At 42.4% G+C, this 20,535-nt stretch overlaps 1 protein-coding gene across 1 annotated transcript; it reads left to right on the top strand.

Moving 5' to 3' along the window:
• The first annotated feature begins 7,520 nt into the window (after nucleotides 1-7,520).
• On the top strand, nucleotides 7,521-20,317 carry LOC139931129 (uncharacterized). The gene is made up of 4 exons (XM_071924541.2): nucleotides 7,521-7,625; nucleotides 17,668-17,817; nucleotides 18,286-18,435; nucleotides 19,326-20,317. Exons 1-4 carry the CDS (start codon nucleotides 7,583-7,585, stop codon nucleotides 19,619-19,621), a joined length of 639 nt encoding a protein of 212 aa, XP_071780642.2. The 5' UTR covers nucleotides 7,521-7,582; the 3' UTR covers nucleotides 19,622-20,317.
• The last annotated feature ends 218 nt before the right edge of the window (nucleotides 20,318-20,535 follow it).

The raw sequence follows: 20,535 nt of genomic DNA on the forward strand, positions 1-20,535 counted from the left end.
TTCTCAGTGCCACTGATGAAGACAAGAACATAAACTTTTGCAAACAGGCCGCAGGGTGAACCAGGACAGACACAAAACATGCATGTGTGTGATTATTGCTATAGTTCCAGTCTTAGCTTCCATTAGACAGAATCGTGGCAGCAGCAATGAATAGAATATAGAGAATAACACAACAAAAAGGGAGTATTGAAAATGACAACAAATAATTACTACAAAAGAACATATTGAGGATAGTACAACAAAGATACAGTGTCTTTGTCATGGTAATGTAGAACTTCTATTGGCTTGCAATTATTCTTGCTACACAGACTAAATGTACAGGTTAGCAGATATTTGCAGTTTACATATTTACAATATGCAAGATGTACGCAGGGTGTGCAACATGTGCAGCGGTGGCTCTCCATATTATTAGATTTATAGAGTGGAGAATTCTTCAATTACTAGAATTTTTGACCATAAAGAAAGTACTTTGTCTCTTGTGTTATTGTTCATGTTATCATGATAAATTCTTAGAATCGCTTCTAATTTTATCTCTGGAAATCTGTGTTTGTGGTCTGGACACTATAGCTACGGTTTGTAAGAGAGAGTTACTAAGTGAAGGGGACAAACAAGAGATGCATCTGAAATGAAAGAGATCGAAGAGTGTGTGTCATTTCTAAAATGCTGCATCTGGACCATTTTATATCCTGGTTTCGAAGCACGCTGTACCCTACTGAGTGATGGCTTGACTGATAAGCTCGACAGTCAGAAGATCAAGTGCAGTTTCACTATGAGTGTGTCAGAGCAGAGAGTCATAGAAAAACACAACTGCACACACAAGTGAACCAAGAGGCCTTAAAGACGGTGTCAGTGTCAAGAGTCAGTGTCAAAGAATTGTCACTGGGCTGGTATGAAAGGTGCATGCAGTGTTGGCATCTTATCTGAGCAGCTCTGTGCATGCAGGTTGCCGAATGCTACCGTAATGTTCATTGACATGCTAAAGCACTGCTGCATGCAAGGCAGGGTTCTCTCTCTCTCTCTCTCTCTTTCCCCCTTTCTCCCTCCTACCTTCTCTCATCTATAATTGATTGCTCCCACTGTACCAACTTCATTTGCTGGCTGTGAATAATGAATGAGACACGGAGTGGAGGCGCTTTTTCCCCTCCGCTGGTTTGATACCCGATTAGCCGTTTATCTGTGCTATCCGTGACCAGGCCTGCGGCGCCCAACGTGTGCCACCGAGTAAAGGAACACTGCCAAGGAGATTGTTCTGCCTTGGGGAGAAAAGGCATAACAGCATGGACAAAAATTGAATTTATCAATCCCTTTGATTAGCGTTAATTAAGACCAAGCAACAAGTCGACATGTCATTTTAGGATACGATGTAAGCCTGCGAGGCTGTGAGATTGCTGTCCAGTGAGACGGTGAAACAGTAGAGTTGTTGCATGGAGGCGAACCCTGCGAACCCTGCAAATTATAGTGAGTGCATGATTCCCATTATAGCAGTCTCACTGTAGTGATCACATATATGTCTTTAAGTACCTTATCTCACACACGTACACACACATATGCGGTACATACCTCGTGCATACACTCGCACACACTCGCACACAGAGGCAAATTGCTCCCTACTGCAGTGGGATGTGCTCTTTTGAGGTACACGCCATGTGATGCACCTTCCTCTTACCAGCCTTACACAGCTCAATGGACTTTCAAGCTGTGCCCAACACGCAGCCTCACTCACACTCAACTCACACTTAGCATGATTATTAATAGCATGTTTCAGTTCCACAACGCGGCAGAGAAATGCAAGCGAAGCAGTTTGGAACTCGGGGGCCAAAGATGACGTTACTGGTCGGGGGGTAAAGTTACGTAAACCAGAGGCTGCAAATGGCACTTCCTGGAAGAGCAGAGTTGACATGAGTACCTTGTAGCCTCGTTGTGCCAGGCCCAAACTCACACACGTGCACACACACACACACACACACACACACACACACTCACACATGTATTCTCATTCATGGAAAAGATTGTTCTGATGCACATAAACTGATAACAGAGCCACATTGCTGCTCGTCTGCCGTTGGGGAAGGTTGTAACTGACAGCACAGCAGCTGGTCAACTTTCTGCAACCTGATGGAATGAGTGTGTGTGTGTGTGTGTGTGTGTGTGTGCTTGGAGGAACGGTGGATAGGTGATAATGATGTTGACGATGGTAATGAGATGAGGATGTGGAGGGAGAGGGGGAAGAGGGCAAGGATGAAGAGGAGGATGAGAATGAGGGTGATAATTAGGAGGATGGGGGTGATGATGATGTAATTAGGACGAGGAGGAGGAAGAGGAATATCTTGAGCTGTGTCCCTCCTCACCTCAGCATCAGGTATAAGAACGGCATTCAGCTGCTTGAATCGGTGAAAAGCATCAACATCCTCTCTATCCATTTTCATCTCTGCCTCTCCCTCCTTCCCCCCGCCTCCCTCTCTCTGTCTGGCCATACATCTAAATACTGAAAGAAAAGCCCTAACACAGCGAGACCCTGAGTTTCTGTCTGAACCCTATAGAGTGCTAGAAAACTGTCTGAGTGAGTCTGAATAAGTCTTGATCTGCAGAGGTAGATACAGAGAGGCACAGTTAGGAAGGGAGAGGGAGGAGAGGGAGAGAAAAAAAAAGAAAAGATTTAAAACACAAGAGAGCGAGAGTGCGTGAGAATGAGAGAGATGTACTGTAGGGAGCTGGAGGGAGATGGAGAGAGAAAGCAAGAGAGATGGAGGGAGAATAGATGAGCGTGAGAGTGTGTGAGAGCGATAGATAGAGACAGAGCGAGCAGGAGGAGGGGGAGAGTGTAAACAGCAGAAGGTTCACTGGGTTCAGTGTTCAGTAGAGGAGCTGAAAGATGGGCGTCAGAACTCGAAGCCCAGGGGGCTGGATAGTGGTGCGTGACTCACATACTCATGCATACATTCACACACATGCATGCACACACACACACACACACACGCAGTCACATGCATAAGCACACACACATGTACGCAAACAAGTACTCTCATAAAAAACATCCAAATGCAATTTTATTTCCAAACATGAGCCATTACACACACAAACCCCAGGGAGACAAACTGAGACATAAATAATAGAGCTATTTGAAAAGCATGGCGTATTGTTTATCATATGACACCTTTTTCATCGTCTTCTTACAATACTTCCTGGTAACTCATTTTCCTACTTCTCACAAGTCCCTTAAGAAGAGACTATAAAATATATCCAGCAAATTGCTTCATGGCAGCATTCAGCACTGCTTTAATCACTGTGATCTATATTGGAGCCTTTGTAGAAGTCCCCTACTATGTATATATTGCGGTCGTTGTGTTGACTTAGAAAATCTATGACAGGCTGACACACAATGTTCAAATTTGCACAGACAAGCAACAGAAAATGACATGTAGGCCTTTACATTTGCAGGTCACCCAAACCATCTCACTGTGCGGTGCAATTTTTTCTCTGGCAATGACTGATATGACTTGAAAATACCAAGTTCACTGCTGCATATCAGTGGCAGGGCACAGCCTGACGAGTCAAACCGATACCGTCAGTCAGCCGGTCTAGGCAGCCTGTTCTCTCCACATGAGTCACTAGGTCTCATTTAGACACTGAAAAACACTGCGCACACTTGCAAAACTGACATTACAACTGTCATGTTACCCCAAAAGTAATCCTTCCCGGCGCACGCTGTCCCAGCTTCTCCTCAGAGAAGCATGACAGAATCAAAGAGCCTTCACTCCATCCACTTTCACACCTTACTGACTGGGCTGCAGATTACATGTAACATCCATACCTGCAGAGGGATAAAAGGCGACTGAAACACGAGATGAATGTCCCAGAGTACTGAGCTTGGTGACTTTAGAAAGTTATTTCGGCATAACAGGTGGATATAAATCCGACTCTCAGATTCCCCAGAGACAAGGACACATACAGTATTGAATACAGCAGTTGTGTTTAAAAGGCATTACTGCTTTCAAAGAGGCTGTCTGTCACTATGTCGCATTCTTTACAAAGTCTGGCCACTCAAAGCTCTCTTTCACACAGAATACGCTGTGCGTCTCACAACTGAGGCAAACACAATCCTAGCAGCCTTCTAGCCTAACAACGGCTAATTAACACCTTGACGGCGCCGTGCACTCCCCTTTCTGGGAACAAAGGCATTGTTACTGTCGCCTTGCATTCCTGCTAGTTTTAGCAAACAGACAAACGGCATCTAGGTACATTCTAACAGTGAGGCTCAGAGGCAGAAGTTGGAACGCAGGCAGGCAGGTGTATGTGTGTGTGTGCATGTGGCGCAATGTGGCACTTGGATGTCTGTTGCCATGGTGACCCCCAGAATACCCCCATACAGCATATTGTGATATATTTTAGTAAAGTTAGAGGGCTTTGACTTTACTGTCTGGTGCAGCCGTGAGGATGTGCTATGGATTTTTTTTTTTTTTTTTTTACTTTTTTGATCTTTACAACTTTTGTCTGTTCCTGCAGTTGTTCACTGTGAATATCCACCAGCTTATCTCAGCAGGCATGTGGTGTATTGTTCAACCTAAGTGTAATGTGAAGGCAAAGGGAATGCTGTAGTGACCATGAGTAGTGTGTGTGTGTGTGTCTGATGTGTGTGTGCGCGCATGCATATATGTGTGTGTGTGTGTGTGTGTATGTGTGTGTGTGTGTGTGTGTGTGTGTGTGTGTGTGTGTATTCACCACAGCATGACTCACAAGCCACATCAGAGAATATGCTGCAGAAAATTGAGACAACACAGTTTCAAAGAGGAAGCCAGCACTGATAGAGCTCAAAGAGCAACAGGCAACACACACACACACACACACACACACACACAATAACACTGTTTAACCCTCACTGGAAATCCCCTTTTTTCACCTGAATGAATTCAATGTGTGAGTATCTGAAACCTCTGGCAGTTACTGAGATGATGATGATGATTGTATTTCCCCAAGAAACAACTAAACAAAAGTAACATGTAACCCAACAATGGTGGTCGAGAACAATAACAAAAAACAAAAAAAAAAATCCCTAAATGATTCTTGTTTATTTCATTTTGCTTATGTAGGTGGCAAACACCCCTTTGTGCTTATTTGTTGCAGAAATAACTCATTGGATTTTTAAGTGGTAAGATTCTTGCTGTTTGAAAGATTTTCTCTTACATTCTAATCAATGTGCTTGTAAACTCTGCACAGCAGGTGCTCCTTTAGTTTGAGCTACCATGTAATACACAATCTTCACCAGCAGATGGCGAACTACGCTCACAAATGAAATTATGATTTAGCTCAAGGTAAGGAACATTTGAGAACTAATGTAATTCACAGCTATGGATGAGTCCTTTACTTCAGTATATGTAATGACAGGGACATTCACAAAGGGCATTTTTGTTTACAGTTCAATTTCAACATCTGAGTGAGCTTATGTCGACCATCAAAACTTCATGTCTTGCTGTACAGCGCTATGTTCTGTCTTGTGAAGCATGCAGATCTACTCTAAATACAGATATTACATCTGATGCAAATCAGATGTCTAAGTAGGTGGCCTATGAAATTGTACTGCTGGGAGAATATAAATAGCATCGCTCAGCTCATAGATCATCACAGCATCAGGATGGGATGAGACTAGGCTATGTATCATATCTTATTAGGACTATACTTCTTTAACTCCTAGGTAGCCTGCAGTGAGCTTTTCCAAGACATTAGTGGTTAGATTGGAGCATCCTCCTCCAGCTGATCTGTGATGTAATTGCCTGTTAGAGGCCTCTTATTATGGAAAGGGGGAGTCAGGACCTGCAAGAATCCCTGATCCCTGATGCTAAGTGCTTATTAACCCCCTACAGAGACTCTGTGTGTGTGTGTGTGTGTGTGTGTGCGTGCGTGCGTGCATGCGTGTGTGTGTGTGAGTGTGTGTGTGCGTGTGTGTGTGCGTGCTTGCGTGTGGATACATATGTTTTTCTTTCTTTGTGTGCATGTGCTTGTGTGTATTTTTGTGTAAGTACATACTAGTGCATACATGTATGCTGTTGTTCATGCTTAGAGGAAACTTTTAAAATTGTCAAAAGAAAAGAAACAAATTTGAGTGTCAGCAGCAGTGAATTTAACTATACTAAAAAGTTATGCAAAACTACTCAGTGATACAATACTATGAATAGGATTTTGGGTTGAAGTGGCTATCTGTCTCAGGGAGAGAAGTTAGGGACTTTCTGTCAGAGATACTGTTGTCAATTAAAAACAAACAACCAAGCAAAAAATAATAATAATAATAATTATATATATATATATATATATATATATATATATATATAATTATATATATATATATATATATATATATATATGTGTGCGTATATATAATTATATATATATATATATATATATATATATATATATAATTATATACATATATATATATATATATATATATATATATATATATGTATATATATATATATTTATACACAGTACTGTGCAAAAGTCTTAGGCACCCTAGCTTTAAAATGTATCTTTGATGTTTGTTTTCTGCATTGGTGTGTCAGTAGACTGCTCTTTATAGTACATTTCTTTGATATGGATGGAGAAACTTTTAATTTCATTATTTTTGAAAGCATCTTTGCTTTATGGATGTTTTTTTACATGTGCCTAAGGCTTTTGCACTTTTGCCTAAGGCTTTTGCACATATATATATATATATATACATAACATGGAATTTAGGCTACAGTATCAGGAACCTGCACAGAGCTATTTTTTCCTGCTTATTTCAAAAAGAGCTAATGAATTATGAATAACTGTGGGGAAAAGCTGTTTTTGCAGCAGTGCAGAAGGAGTCGGGTTATGAGGTCAGCCTGCAAACTGCTGGGTTCTCCCTGTTATGATGAGACAACCTGTGATGGTTTATCAATCCACCGCTTGTCCCATCACTGTTCCACTTCCATGGCTTTCATCCCATGAGCTTTCATCTCAGACAGCTACAACAAAGCAGGGATGGCAGAGCAGGGAGGGATTTGATCCTGGTATATTCCTGCACATTATGTAAAAAGCCTATTCTCCTCCTGATCCAACCTGATCCTATTGCTGGCTGCCCCCCTCGTCGTGTCCAGTTGGTACAGGCCACACTGCCGTAGCCTACTATCACTCTCCCTCCGTCCCTAAGCTGCACAGCTCCCTACAACCCCACTGAGCCTGTCTGGCTGAGAGAGCGAGAGTGAGTCTGTGTGTGTGTGTCAGAGAGAGAGGCAGCCTGAGATGAAAGTGTTAAGCAGCAAGAGGGAAACCTAAAGAGAACAACAAAGCCAGTCAGTGAAGGGGAGGGAGGCAGCGGATGCAGAAAAAAAGGCAGAACAGAGTAGAAGAAAGAGAAGGGGAAGAGGAGAGGGAGATAAAGGGGTAGAGTGAAGGTGCTATCTTAGATATTCTTGGCGCCAAAGTCCAGAGATGCAATGACTAGATGACCAGCCGCTACACACGCCAGCGTCCTGTCCTGGAGCCCTGACAGGAGGGGAAGAGGCAAATCTACACACTCATCTACACACTAACACTCCACCGCCGGTCCCACAGCGATTGGATCATGTCGTCTACTGGGTCAACCAACCACAACAAACGTCTGGCATGTAAGTAACACAATGTATGATGTGCCAAACCCTTTCTCTGTCTCTGTAATGAGTTGATATGAATATGAAGTTGAGAACAAAGTGATATTCAGCAGACAGTCAACAAATTGCACTGTAACTTTCTTACTGTACAGTAAATTACTGTGTTTTACTGTAACACTTTGCTTACTTTTCTCTCAGTTCTGAGCAGTAATTGACTCACATTGACTGTTTAAGAGGACAACAATATTCTACAGAAGTCGCCGCAAGTTTTAATGGACTACTACTGCATGTCCTGGGCAATAAAGTTTCAGTGCAAGATTGTGCAGAAGGGATTAAAACCCTGCTTCTGTACTGAATCAGTGCTACATATATCATGACTCATCTCTCTCAGGCACTTGGACCATCATAGTTCACCTCTTCATAAGGCCTGTGTGATTTTGGCATCAGTATCTCTCTATGATAAGATAACAGACTGGTTTTGGGTGGATGTTCTTGAACATATAGCCATGCATAGCAGTTACATAACAATTTTGTGCAGGCTATGTTGCGGAAAACTATCCCCCAAGGATTAGTTTATCCCTTGGTCAGTGGAAAACATGAAAATAGAAATGTTCAGTTTATCTTTTTACTAATTGATCCATTGGTGAACCAAACCTCATAAGCAACTATAGTACAAATCTTCTTTATTACCAGCCCACCAAACTATTCAAAGCAATAACATAAACAGGTTATCTCTTATTAACCAGATTAGCCTGACATCACTGATGGTGGTGTGACACTGTGCACGCAGATGTGGTCTAATTACACAGAGTGAAGGGATAACTACCACTTCTTACCACTGTCTCACTGAGCTAAGAGGAAGGTCTTTACTTAGACACAGAATGGACATGCTAACTGGTACCTGCCTGACAGAGGAACACTGGCTGGCTTCCTAATTGAGCAGCTGACCTCACATGCAGCTGGGAAATAATATGTATGGGTTTTAGTAGTTAACTGTGTCAGGAGAACAGTCTATAGTACTCACTACAGTACATTAATATATGAGAATATGTGTGTGCGTGTGCGTGCAACTATCAGTATGTTCATGTGTTTAGAGGTAGAGCAGTATGTGTGAGCTCAGTGGAGACCTGGCTACTGAAAGGCCTGTTTTGATCGACTTTAATAGGCAGCAGTGGGCAAGGCTGGAGGTCATCTATGCATTTAGCCCAGACTGGAGTGCCTTAATGGCTTTGGGAATGGGAATGGGAATGGCCCTGGGAATACAGAATCCGGTCAGAGACTTTACCTCTCTCCGCCTTCGTTCTAGGGAGCGGGTGGCCAGACAGAGCCAAGCACAGCTAGGGATCATAAGGACTTGAAGATGACAGCGAACAGATGAAACGCATGTAGACTCCCAGACAGAGAGGGGTGGACAAAATCATAAGAGAAAGGAGCGGTTGATCCCATGTCTGTTTACATCATCCGTTTCTGGCTCCACACCCCTGTGATGTATAGTATTCTTTCCTTTTGGCTTCAGGTGGGAGGCTCTGCAGCGTGAAATGTGATGATGATGGTGGCGGTGGGATTACAACTGACCAGTGAGGCTCTACTGTATTCATACTCTACTGTGTGTGATAATATATGGTTTTGTGTTTATGGATGTGTGTGAGTGTACGTTTGTGTGTGTGCGTGTGTGTGTGTGCGTGTGTGTGGCTGTTGTGGTGCAGTGATCTCACTCATGAATGATTTATGCTGGATGGACTGCTGTGGCTGAGAGGCGAGAGCAGGAGAGGGATTGGCTCGGTAAATAATAGCAGTAATACCTAAAGATGATGTGGCTGCAGACTTCTGAGAGCTGGGCGACACTATCATTGGCCCCCAGGGGGAATTAGGAGCTGCAAGAAAGGAGGGAGAAAGGGAGGAGGGCGGGGTTGAATGGGCTGTTAACTGTCAGAGTGATTGACTGGCCATACACTGCACCCGCTTTTTCTTCTCCGTCTGTCTAACTCTCTCTCTCTCTCTCTCTCTCTCTCTCTCTCTCACACACACACACACACACACACATGCACACAAACACACACCCACTCACTCTGTTACCCTGAAAAAGGAAAGATGATCATGGGATTTCTCGCCACTTGCCACAAGGGGATTGAATGGTACATCATGTGACAGTCTGTTTCAATAGGAACATTTGTTCTCTGCCTCCTATGCAGTTCCCCCGGACTCTAGATCTATTGCTGCACCATCACAATGACATGGCAGGGCTAATGGAGCGTGTATTTACAGTCGGATGTTTTCGTCACTTGAAATGCTCTCTACTGCCCACGTCTCCCCGAAAAAAGATGCTGATAAGGGAGCTAAAACAGAGTGAGGCAGAGAGAAACAAATGCACAGCGTGTGCTGCTGCAAAAAAAAACAGCAACCCGAGACACTGACATGTAATTTGTCTTACATGTATGGGCTGGGGAATAAAAAGACAAGCAGTGACTGTGGATAGGAAAGATGGAGAAAAGAGAGAGTAGAGGAGGGATCAGACCATGGATGAATAGCCACCAGATGAAAGGTAATCATGTGCTTCAGCTTCTCCGGTCACCTCTGGCCTCGCACCACCACCCCCCACCCCCATCCACCACCTACCCCCCCACCCGCCCCCACCCCCCCTCCACATGCTGGGGTTAGTAGGTTCCTGGACATCCCACTGATAATCTGATCAGCATGGATCAGAGCACAGTGTGCAGAAAGCGAGAGCGTGCTGAACAATGCGAGTGAACATAAATGGCAATGCAAGAGCAAGAAAAGGCAGCAGGAGAAGCAATCAGGACGGCTGAGAAAATGTGGACTACAAAGAGGACGAAGCACAAAGGAAGGTGAACAAAAAAGGAAAGGAAAGCAAAGGAAACAAGAAATAAGAAAGCTTTTCCTTTTCAGTACAGCCAGTGAGATGATTTCTTGCCCTTGTGTGTTTGCCTCAACATACAGCAAATACACAAAAAATGCATGACATGACTGCAGCCTTGTATTTATCTGTTTGAGTAAATCTTAGCAGAGGCAATCAGACCCGGTAAAGCCTTTGCCTCAAATCTCTGACACTACAGTCACACCAGGCATAATGCACAGTAAGTCGCAGGCTCAGGTTGCATAACACCACTGTCTCTTTTCTTACACTGACAGTTCTTTCCTTCTTTCTTAATTTCTTTCTTCCTTCCCTTTTCACTCGCAAACACAACCAACACACACTGTACACACACGCAAACACACAATCACAAATCATTAAGCTGCACAGTCACGCTGCATTGTAGGGGTCTAATGGTGTAGGGTCTGCTGTTGAAGGATTGCGCCGGCGTTACATAAGAGCAAGCTCTAGGTAATTACGGTGCAGTGTGGGACGAGATGAGGCAGGGATTGCGGGGTAGGAGGCATGGACCCCGTTACGGATCACGAGTGTCATGGAATGTCAGAAGTCATCTGGTCAGATCAAGCGAACATAAACACCGGATCACTTAACTGGCCGACGAAGAACTCGAACAGCTGTGTGTCTTTCTCCACCCACAGTGAAGTTCTATCTTCAAAGTCTATCCACAATGGATTCAATTGAAAGGAGTCGCTGTTGCCTTTCTTGAGAGACAGCTAGTGAGTTCAGTGTGTGTGATTTCCTGGAGTCACTGAACAGAGTATTCAGTGTTGGCCGTACAGTGAGTCGTGTGCAGACAAGCCTCGGTACCAGGCTTCAAATCTGCTGGTGCTGTATTTTGCCCTGATATATGTCTAAGGCTGCTGACACTGCACCAAAATACATCATGGCTTGGTTACAGTAACAGTGTTGCTGACTGATGCTACTGCAGGGCAGGGCAAAAGAAAAAGCCCCTCTTAAGGATTTTTCCTTCGTAGAGTCACACTTTGTAGATTCAATTTGAGATTAGTATTACCCTACACATAATATGAAGAGGAGATATCGCTAAGAAAATTCTGTGAGTTTTCAGAATTCAGTGTTTTTCATGTTTTGTCTAGAAGGGGCATCTTGCCTAACCTGATGGGAAAGATGCCCCTGACCAGAGGCAAAAAGCTCCCAGGGAGAATATTGGCCAAATGAATGCTTGAGTCATTTTCATGTCTTCTCAGTTAAGTCTAAATATCTTTACAAGCTCTAAGGATTCTAAATGTTTTATAAACTCTAAGAATCCTATTTTTCATAAATTGAATCTAATTTCATCAATAGTTGTTACAGTAATGCCTTAGTCTTTAGTCTAGATAGCAAGTGATTGTGTAATAATGCACCAGAAAAGTTCTTTAAAGACTTTAACCTTAAAATATACACCATTTTAATGCATTTTAAATCTTATAACAAGTTCACATTTCACATGCACTGTCTTATTTTCTTTTCGAAATCATCTAAATTGAATATAACATTATTATCTTACTGAATTTACTGCAAGTTCTGTGTGAAGCTACTAATAGATTTGTAATTAAATGGGGGAAAAAAATACACGTCAACCTGAACAATCTCGTAATAGACAGATTCGAAAATGTACAGACGAAATAGAAAGAGTTGATTTATTTTAGAAGCAGTTATTGCTTATTTGAATAGCCTGAATAGCCTGAATATTATAAGAACCCCCCCCCCCCCCCCCCAACCCCCCAAAAAATCATGGTCATGTAAATAGCACCGCTTTATCAGCAGTTCCAGTACAAATTTGTGTGTACCGCTGGTAAAGGAGGAGATCCCTCTTTCTCAAACATGTAACAACAAATATTTTTCCTTCATCAAACAAAAATGTCCGGGGTTTTAACTGAGTGTCAGACAGATCTCTGGCATGACCTCAGTGTTCTGGCATCACCACCAATAATATCTAATCAGTAGATAAATATAGTACACTTCATGGGATGCACTGTAGGTAATGGTGGTTATGATCACACATGCCCAATTAGCTTATTTGATTGCAGAAATGGTATTGCTTTTAAACGCCTTTTTATCAATAACCAGTTCAATAAATCACCCTGGTGGAAACTGTTGTGTATTTCCCCTGTATAGTTTTCCTTCAAAGCTTCACAGACCTTCTGCATACTTTCTGCTACTGGCAGTATTGTGTAAGCACAGTTGTTAGCGGCATATTGTGAACTGTTGCATAAGACGGCTTCATGTCAGAGAGGTACGTGACATATTTCTAGGCATGAATGCTGCAGGGACTGTAGACATATCCTCCTTTTTCCGCCTCCTCTCATCCCCCTTTCACAATTTTTCTCCCCTATTTTGATCTTTAATCCCCCCCTCCTGCTCTCCCTCTTTTATCTGCTATGTCTTTTAATATCCACAGGCCAACACTTCTCTAACAAAGCAACAGTCAGCCACCACATCTGTTCTCTGTTCCTTGACCTACCTAAATCCTTTTCATGTGACCTGTATTTCCAACCCTCGATTAGGCTAAAGCAGCAACATAGTTAGATTGGACTGGGTAGCCTTCTAGTGTTTAACACCCAGGACAGTCTATGTACAACAGTCTTTGTGTGACTGTCTGGGCCTGTAGTTTACCACCATGCGGCTGATGAATGACAATGAGTTGAAACATTTGCATATATGCTGGTGAGTTCAACTATTAGTCTATCCATTACGCCTCAAGCTTAATTGCCCTTGCATGAACTGGTTTTGAACAGAATGTGGAGACATCAAAGTCACCCATTCACTGGAAGTCAGCAGGCATTCTCACCCCTAATCATTATGCAATGATCCCTCATTTTCTCAAGATGTTTTTTTTTTTTCTTTCTGTGGTCTAGCTCTGTGGGACCTTGTTTGAGGAAGTCAACTTATGTAAGAAGTTAAGTTCAAATAACTTTTGAGCTTAGATAACAATCACAATGCATATCTGACAGAGAAAAACACTGTACTTGATGTACTAAACAACAATAAGAACCGTTGGCGGTTAGTAACCCCTGTCAAGAGCTAGGGATTCCCCCCTGGATGTCATGAACACCATCTGTGTCTCAAACAGAGTATGGTAGTAACATAACCTTAGCCTCTTTGCATGGAGACCTCCTACACGTCTTCTACAGCAGGATGGTAGAAAACACAGAGGTTATCAGGATGAGTCAGCCTTCTACATACATGTTGTTCTCCTACGTGGGAACAGACAGATGGAGACATGCAGCTGAGCCCGTGCGTGGGCTGCCTGTGTCCATTGGCCCTCTCGACTTGAGTAGTGAAATTTGAATTCTAGAGAATGAGAGAGAAAGAGAGAGAGGGACTTAAAGGAGGGAGAGACCCATGGATTTTTTTTTGATTTTTTTTTCCCTTTTCCCTTTACCCTTCGAGAGGTCCTTTTGTCCTCTTGCTAGGCCGTCGTAAATAAGAATTTGTTCTTAATTGACCTGCCTGGTTAAATAAAGGTTAAATAAAAATAAAAAATAAAAAGATTCGGTGGCCGAGGCCAGAGGGCAAAGCTGAGGTTTACATAAGCTGTGTAGTTTCATTATCATCACCATCATCATCAGAAGGCTCTTCATTGCTGTAACTCCCCTATGCGTCCCAGGCTTCTGTCTGCCCACTGCTGACCCAACCAGTGACTGGGACAGCATGCTGGGATGGTCATGGACATTCAACAACCTTCCTAATAAGCATGCCACTATCCCTTGCAGTGTACAGTAGACTACCATAAAACTTCCAATATTTTTTGGCAGGTCTATAGTACCTGGTATGCCTAAAAGTGACCGCTATTCTGTAAGGAACTGTGCTGCTCAAATTTATACAATTGCCTTCTTAGGCCTATAGCCTAAAACATTACTGCTATAGGCAACTAATATCAGCAACTACTGCTATTACTACTACTTCTACCACTACTACTAGAACTATTACTACAACTACTACTACTACTACTAGTACTACTACTACTACAGTAGTAGTACTAGTAGTACAGAGAACTAGTAGTACTATCTGGTGATTAACAAACAGGATAGTGTATAGCGATCTGTGCAATAGAGTTGTGTTTGTGTAGGTGTATCCATGGCAATGAGATAAACATGTCAGCGTGTTCCACTATATGCAACTATAGTAATATATTTTCTGATATTTTAGCACTTTAGCAGATTTTAGGCTATGAATATTGCATGAACTTAGACTCGTTTCTGGTAATTCTGCAATTTTCTAATTCTGCTTATTTATGCAAACACACAACACTCTCCAGCTATTGAGACCCGGTCTTTATTGGAGGTTTTATGTCACTGAATGTGCTCCCAGTTACTTTTAACAACCGTTGAAACATCAGCTGAAGAGACTGTGAAGCAGAGAGCGGTTTCCCGGCTCCAGAGACTGCTTGAATGACAGAATCAAGGGCTGTCAGGGTGCGTGACAGTGGACACAGACGCCTCCAGGGCCGTGAAGGAGGAGTGACTGACAGACTTTACACAGGCTGAGTCTATAGGGAGACTGAGCTGTCTGATGGGGAGGATGTGCTGCCTTGTTTGTTTTCAAAAGGAACGAAAAAAAAAAAAAAACAAGAGCTCAAGAGGTCTGTGTACAGACGTGTCAAGTGAATCTTGTTCCTGTGTACGCTGGCTCCATCTCTTTGAATCATGTTGCACACACTGGGTGACATTACTTCTTGTGTCAGGTAATTTATGTGACACATATATCCACACACACACACACACACACAAGCATGGATTCATAAGCACACACTGGTATACACACACATCCTCACACTTACAGAGTCGTACACACAGATACACACATACAGTACAACCATAAAAAAACAGCGGTGACATGAGTCAGAGTGTCAGCTCACGGAGCCCAGTGGGGGAGTGCAGTGTGTGCTGAGGAGGACATAACACAGTTACACAACCACAGCTGGTTAGCTTGGCAGAGGTCAGTGCTGGAGGTGGGCCTGGGGACAGATGCTCTCTTCTTCCTTAAAGGATAAGGCCGATGTTTTTTAATGCATTGCTTACCGTCAACAAATCCTATGAAAATAAGTTTTGCCAACAAGTCTCGTCCATGTAGCCAGTGCCCAATGCAGCCATGTCCCAGCAGCCATAGAACTCCATTGTATTAAAAAAATGATTAAAAACACGTCAAAGAGCCATGCCGTTGCTCTGGGCAACATATTTCATCATCACGATGCACCGGGCCAGCCGACTTTTTCCTCAAACAACTTAATAAGCCGGCTGTAAAATACGTTTGCGATCTCAGGAAAGTAGTTCTGTAGCACCGAAAATAGTCCCCGGCGTAATGAAGAATTTGTTCTCATTTGAATTTGATTTGGTAATAACTACAACAGCCTGACTTTTCGTGGTAACAGTTAGCGAACTGAAACTATGTCTTTGTGAGCTGTATTTCAAGGTTTTTAGCTTACAATTAGAGCCAATGACTTCCGGGTTGACGGCTAAAAACGATACGTGGGAAGTCAGAAAGTAACGGGAGTAGAGCAAACGCATTGTTGATTTTGTTATTTTCATAGGATTTGTTGACGGTAAGCAATGCATTAAAAAACACCAGCCTTATCCTTTAACTTCCCTAACCCCCCTTCGCCCACCCCTCCACCCCCATCTCTCTCCGTCTGATTGTCACCACCTCCCTACTCATTTCATGCACATTTCCTCTATCATTTGATGTTTGATGATGTAGTACAAAATGTATTAACATAACTTACCTTCTTGGCTTGTTTCCCTGATAACCGGAAACGCAAAATCACAGACGTTTGAATCACACTCTCTGTGTGGTTTCAAGCGGTTGGTTTTCGCCCTCTGCTGGTCTGAGAAGTGTACTGGTGATGATCCAATGTAGATTCCTGTTAAAGGACAACCAAGGCCTCAGGTTTAGACAATGTTTGTGCACTATGCATATGTGGCTCTTTAATCTGTCTACCATATATGTGCATACCTTGAATGAGATTTGGGTTAAACGCACTGTACACTCTACTGTGTGTTTTATGGTGCTGACATTAAGAGTTGAGAATGGTTTGACCCGCATTTTATAATGTTTGATTGATTTGATGATTGTTTTCAAATTCTAAATAGAAATCAAGCAGGTCTGAGGGTTAAAACTGAGTAAAAGATTGTCTTCTGATATACCAGACCTGCAGCCATGTAGAAACCCTAAATCTGATGTAATAAGTTGCTCTGATGCTCCTACATGCAGTGCTGCCCTATGGATTCGGCATCTCATAGCTTGGATACTATGGCTGAAGGAAATGTAACAGTTACAATTAGGCTACTTTAACCTGAAATAAGCCCTAGAATTTGTACTATATGGACTGACTGCCGGCCCATAAACACACTGCAAAAATGTCAATATCTCAGTCTTAAAGTGAATAATCCTAAAGAGCAGAATAAGACACTTAAGTAAAAAAAAAAAAGGGAAACAACCCCATATGCAGATTTTTCTTTTCATGAAGGTTCAGTTGTTGAGGTTTATGCTATTTGTTATATCTATTTTGTTGGCAGAACTGAATGACTTGAATGAGTAATTCATGTGTGTATTTATACTTTCCCTTAAGTGAACTTGGGGAATTTCAGCAACCATATAGGCCTACAGCTAACTGTGGGAGTTGACTGGGCTTGTTACGCATAATTTCACAACAATTATGACTTCTATCAAGAAAATGTGAGTGATCTGAGAAAATGTGCCCATGGCACACACAGCTTGTAATGGTGATACTCAAGGATGGTGATACTGATAAGTTTTATCGATAAGGCCCATGTAAGAGTTTGGCAGGTAAAGTAGCCTACCACAAAAATGTCCATCTCAACAAACCATTTAGTCTCATATTGAGTCTTAAAATCTTCCTTTTTCTTTAACCAAGGGAAAACTTCTGCCAATGGAGTGCCATAATTACTATTATTTCCAGTGTAATTTAACGTGATAGATTTTCTAGAAACAAGAGTCACTCCACTACTATCAAGAAAAAGCAACTTGATTCAAGAAAATTAATTAAACAAGTTGATTTGCATTGGGAAAAAACTTCCTACTGGGATATTTTGTCAATTGTTTTAAGAAAAAAAATCATTTTAAGACTCAATGCTAGATTAAATGGCTTGTTAAGGTGGATTTTTTTTTTTGTATGTTTATTTGTATGTGTCTTGTTTTGTTGGTCAGCGGAGACAGACAACTCTCAGAGGGTGCTGGACAATGACTGTGCCCAGCAGCTGAAGCTGAGAGAGAGACAGCGCTTTTTTGAAGAGGTCTTCCAGCACGATGTAGACGTCTACCTGTCCTCTGCTCACCTGCAAATCGACTCCAGGAAACGTGAGTGACTCTATACCCATAAATGGTCATGCATAGCTTACCATACCAGCTATCTATAAAGAAGACATTCAAGCTTCAAGCTTGAGTGAAAAGTGGGTGTGCACACAAGGTTTTAAAGGTTAGAACTTGCTGATGGGCAAAAATGTCTTTGGAGGTTTCAGATCCCACTTTATTTCAAGGTCTGTTTTACTCTGTAGAAGGGTTAACAAACCATTTATAGGCTCAAAATACATTCATAGCATGTTTAATTGTTACAACCTTTTTAGTAAACTAGTAATAGGGTGACAGTGACTCAAAAGAGGGCACCATAAATCAGATTTCGTCTACACATCATAGTTTAATGTATGCACCATGATGGCCAAAAGCACAGGCAACATTTGAATGCAATAGCTTTTTGATGTGAACCGCAAATAGTGGTGCTGCACTGTGTGTATTTATGCTTTATTCTATGCTCTACTGTACATGCAGCCCCTATGGGTAGCATCTCATCTATGGAGGTGAACGTGGACATGCTGGAGCAGATGGACCTGATGGACATCTCAGACCAGGAGGCCCTTGACGTCTTCCTCAACTCGGGCTCGGGAGCAGACGAGGGAGCGCTGGCATCCCCGCTGCCAGGTACACCGTGTTCCACCCGCCTCCACTGTGGTTTCATAATGTCTCTCTTCCAATCATGTTTCACCTGAGTTCACAAAAGCAGGCTCAAAATGATTTTGACACGTGCCTCAAAATGTATCACTGGTTTCAGAATGTTACAGTCATAGTTTTTATATGAATCATATGACATGCCGAGCCTACAGGTACATTTTAGGCAGTTTTTCACATTGGTTAGACATTGTATGACAGTTTGGGTCAGAATGGTAAGAACTGTGGGTCTTTTGGGGTCTACTGGCAGTATGTGCCACCGCTTGAAACCAGCTTTTATAAAAAATGATTGGTAAAAACAATTACTGAAACCACATACGTGTGATTTCTGTATTTTACTTTAGGTGTTCTACCTAATGGAAAACCACATATAGCATAAGCAGCTAGATATAACATTAGAGACCTCATCTTATTGACTTACTACTTACAAACGACTTTGATAGTAATAGTGCATAAACTTAGCACTTTGCCATTACATAATCAGATTTTGCTTTCCTCACAAACACTGAATGGTCCAGCACTGGTATCGGTACTGAGTGACTATCATGTTTTCTGTAAGACAAATGCGTGATTCACTCACTAAATGCATCATTTTGTTCCCTCATTTATTCTGATGATAGGAGCCACAATGACAAACTGTTACCAATAAAACCCAAAGGAGAGTCATTAGAGAAAAGTGAGTGATTGACAGTTGCGGTTTTGGCCATTCATCAGTAGATTTTCAAGTTCTCACCACTACAAATCCCCAAATTTGTGTATTGATGCCTTAATGATATTGCTACAGCCTAATCAAATAAGTGTTAAAGACAGAACAGGAATGGACACGCACTAATTGTTTTCTTCTACTCTCTTACTCTTGACAGAGGGAGAAGACGAGGACGAAGACGAGGAGGATGAGGATGCAGAGGTCGTCTACCGGGAGCGCGTGCCTTTAAAACGGCAAAGCGAAGAGCACGGGGGGTCAAAGTCTCGCATGTCCTCTACTTCATCGGGTTCCACTGACACAAGTGGGGGCGGAGCCGACACACCTGTGATCCAATCGGATGACGAAGAAGTCCACGCCGACACACTGCTGCTGACCTCTGTTCCCCAGGCCAGGGACGAAGAGACAGAGGAAGAGGAGGAGGAGGAGAGATGCCTCGCAACTTCATCCTCATAAAGACTGTGTTTTACTCTATGTAGAAATACCCAGAGAGAGTAAAAAGGATCTGTCTCTCTCTGTCTCCGTTTGCATTCCTTTCCCTCAGAGGAAACCCTCGCATGGTTGACCCAGTTGTGGTTTGCAGTGTCTTAATGCCTCTTATGATTATTTTCTTTATTTAGTCTTTAGTACTAAAACCCCTGCAAACATACTGTAAGCACTACTGTCTGTTCCTCTTTGTAACTTTTGAACTTTGTATGTTTGTCTGGTTAACCACCTGCCATTGGTGTCTCAAGTCTCTTTACAGGCAGTAAAGAACATGTTTCCAATGAACAGTTGATAGAATGTGCAGTATACCTGCATAATAAATGAGTCATCTCACTTACATGCACTCACAAGCAGTGGCTAAGGTAGAGGGACTGGATTTTCCACCTCGGTTTCTGTTACTGCCTCGGGGGCAGCTTCCCTCCTGCCCATTTTATTTCTTTGAAACACAAGTGTCAGACGGCCATGTTGGAGAGCGGTGTGCTGTAAACAGAATCGTAAACTTTTAGTCGGCATTCCCCTCGTATGAGTTACACCAACACACTTCATGGATACACCCCAGCACCATCCTGCTCTGAGGCAAAGAGGTCATACCAAACTGTAGTCTGTTTGGTCTATTGTTTCAAGTTCAAGTTTCGACTATTTTTCCCACTCGGCAACTAGTTCCGCAGCAAGTATTAAAAACAAGATTAAATAAAAAACTTTGATTGACAGGCACAACAACCTGTCATTCCTCAGTGCGTCAAGTCAAATCAACTTTATATATGGAGTGGTGCTTAACAGTGCTTTCATTGTTTCAAGTGCTGTACAAGAACAAGTTCAGGTAAGGAGAATGCAGACAAAGAATATTAAGTAATTACAGTAATTACACACACACACACACGCAC

This window comes from Centroberyx gerrardi, chromosome 14 (genome assembly GCF_048128805.1).
Source record: "Centroberyx gerrardi isolate f3 chromosome 14, fCenGer3.hap1.cur.20231027, whole genome shotgun sequence".
Taxonomy (NCBI): domain Eukaryota; kingdom Metazoa; phylum Chordata; class Actinopteri; order Beryciformes; family Berycidae; genus Centroberyx; species Centroberyx gerrardi.

Excerpts from the sequence above, each read along its gene's own strand:
- LOC139931129 (XM_071924541.2), top strand. The coding sequence starts at position 7,583 with ATGTCGTCTACTGGGTCAACCAACCACAACAAACGTCTGGCAT. Across the intron at positions 17,818-18,285 it reads GCAAATCGACTCCAGGAAAC|CCCCTATGGGTAGCATCTCA; the intron begins GTGAGTGACTCT and ends CTGTACATGCAG. Across the intron at positions 18,436-19,325 it reads GCTGGCATCCCCGCTGCCAG|AGGGAGAAGACGAGGACGAA; the intron begins GTACACCGTGTT and ends TACTCTTGACAG.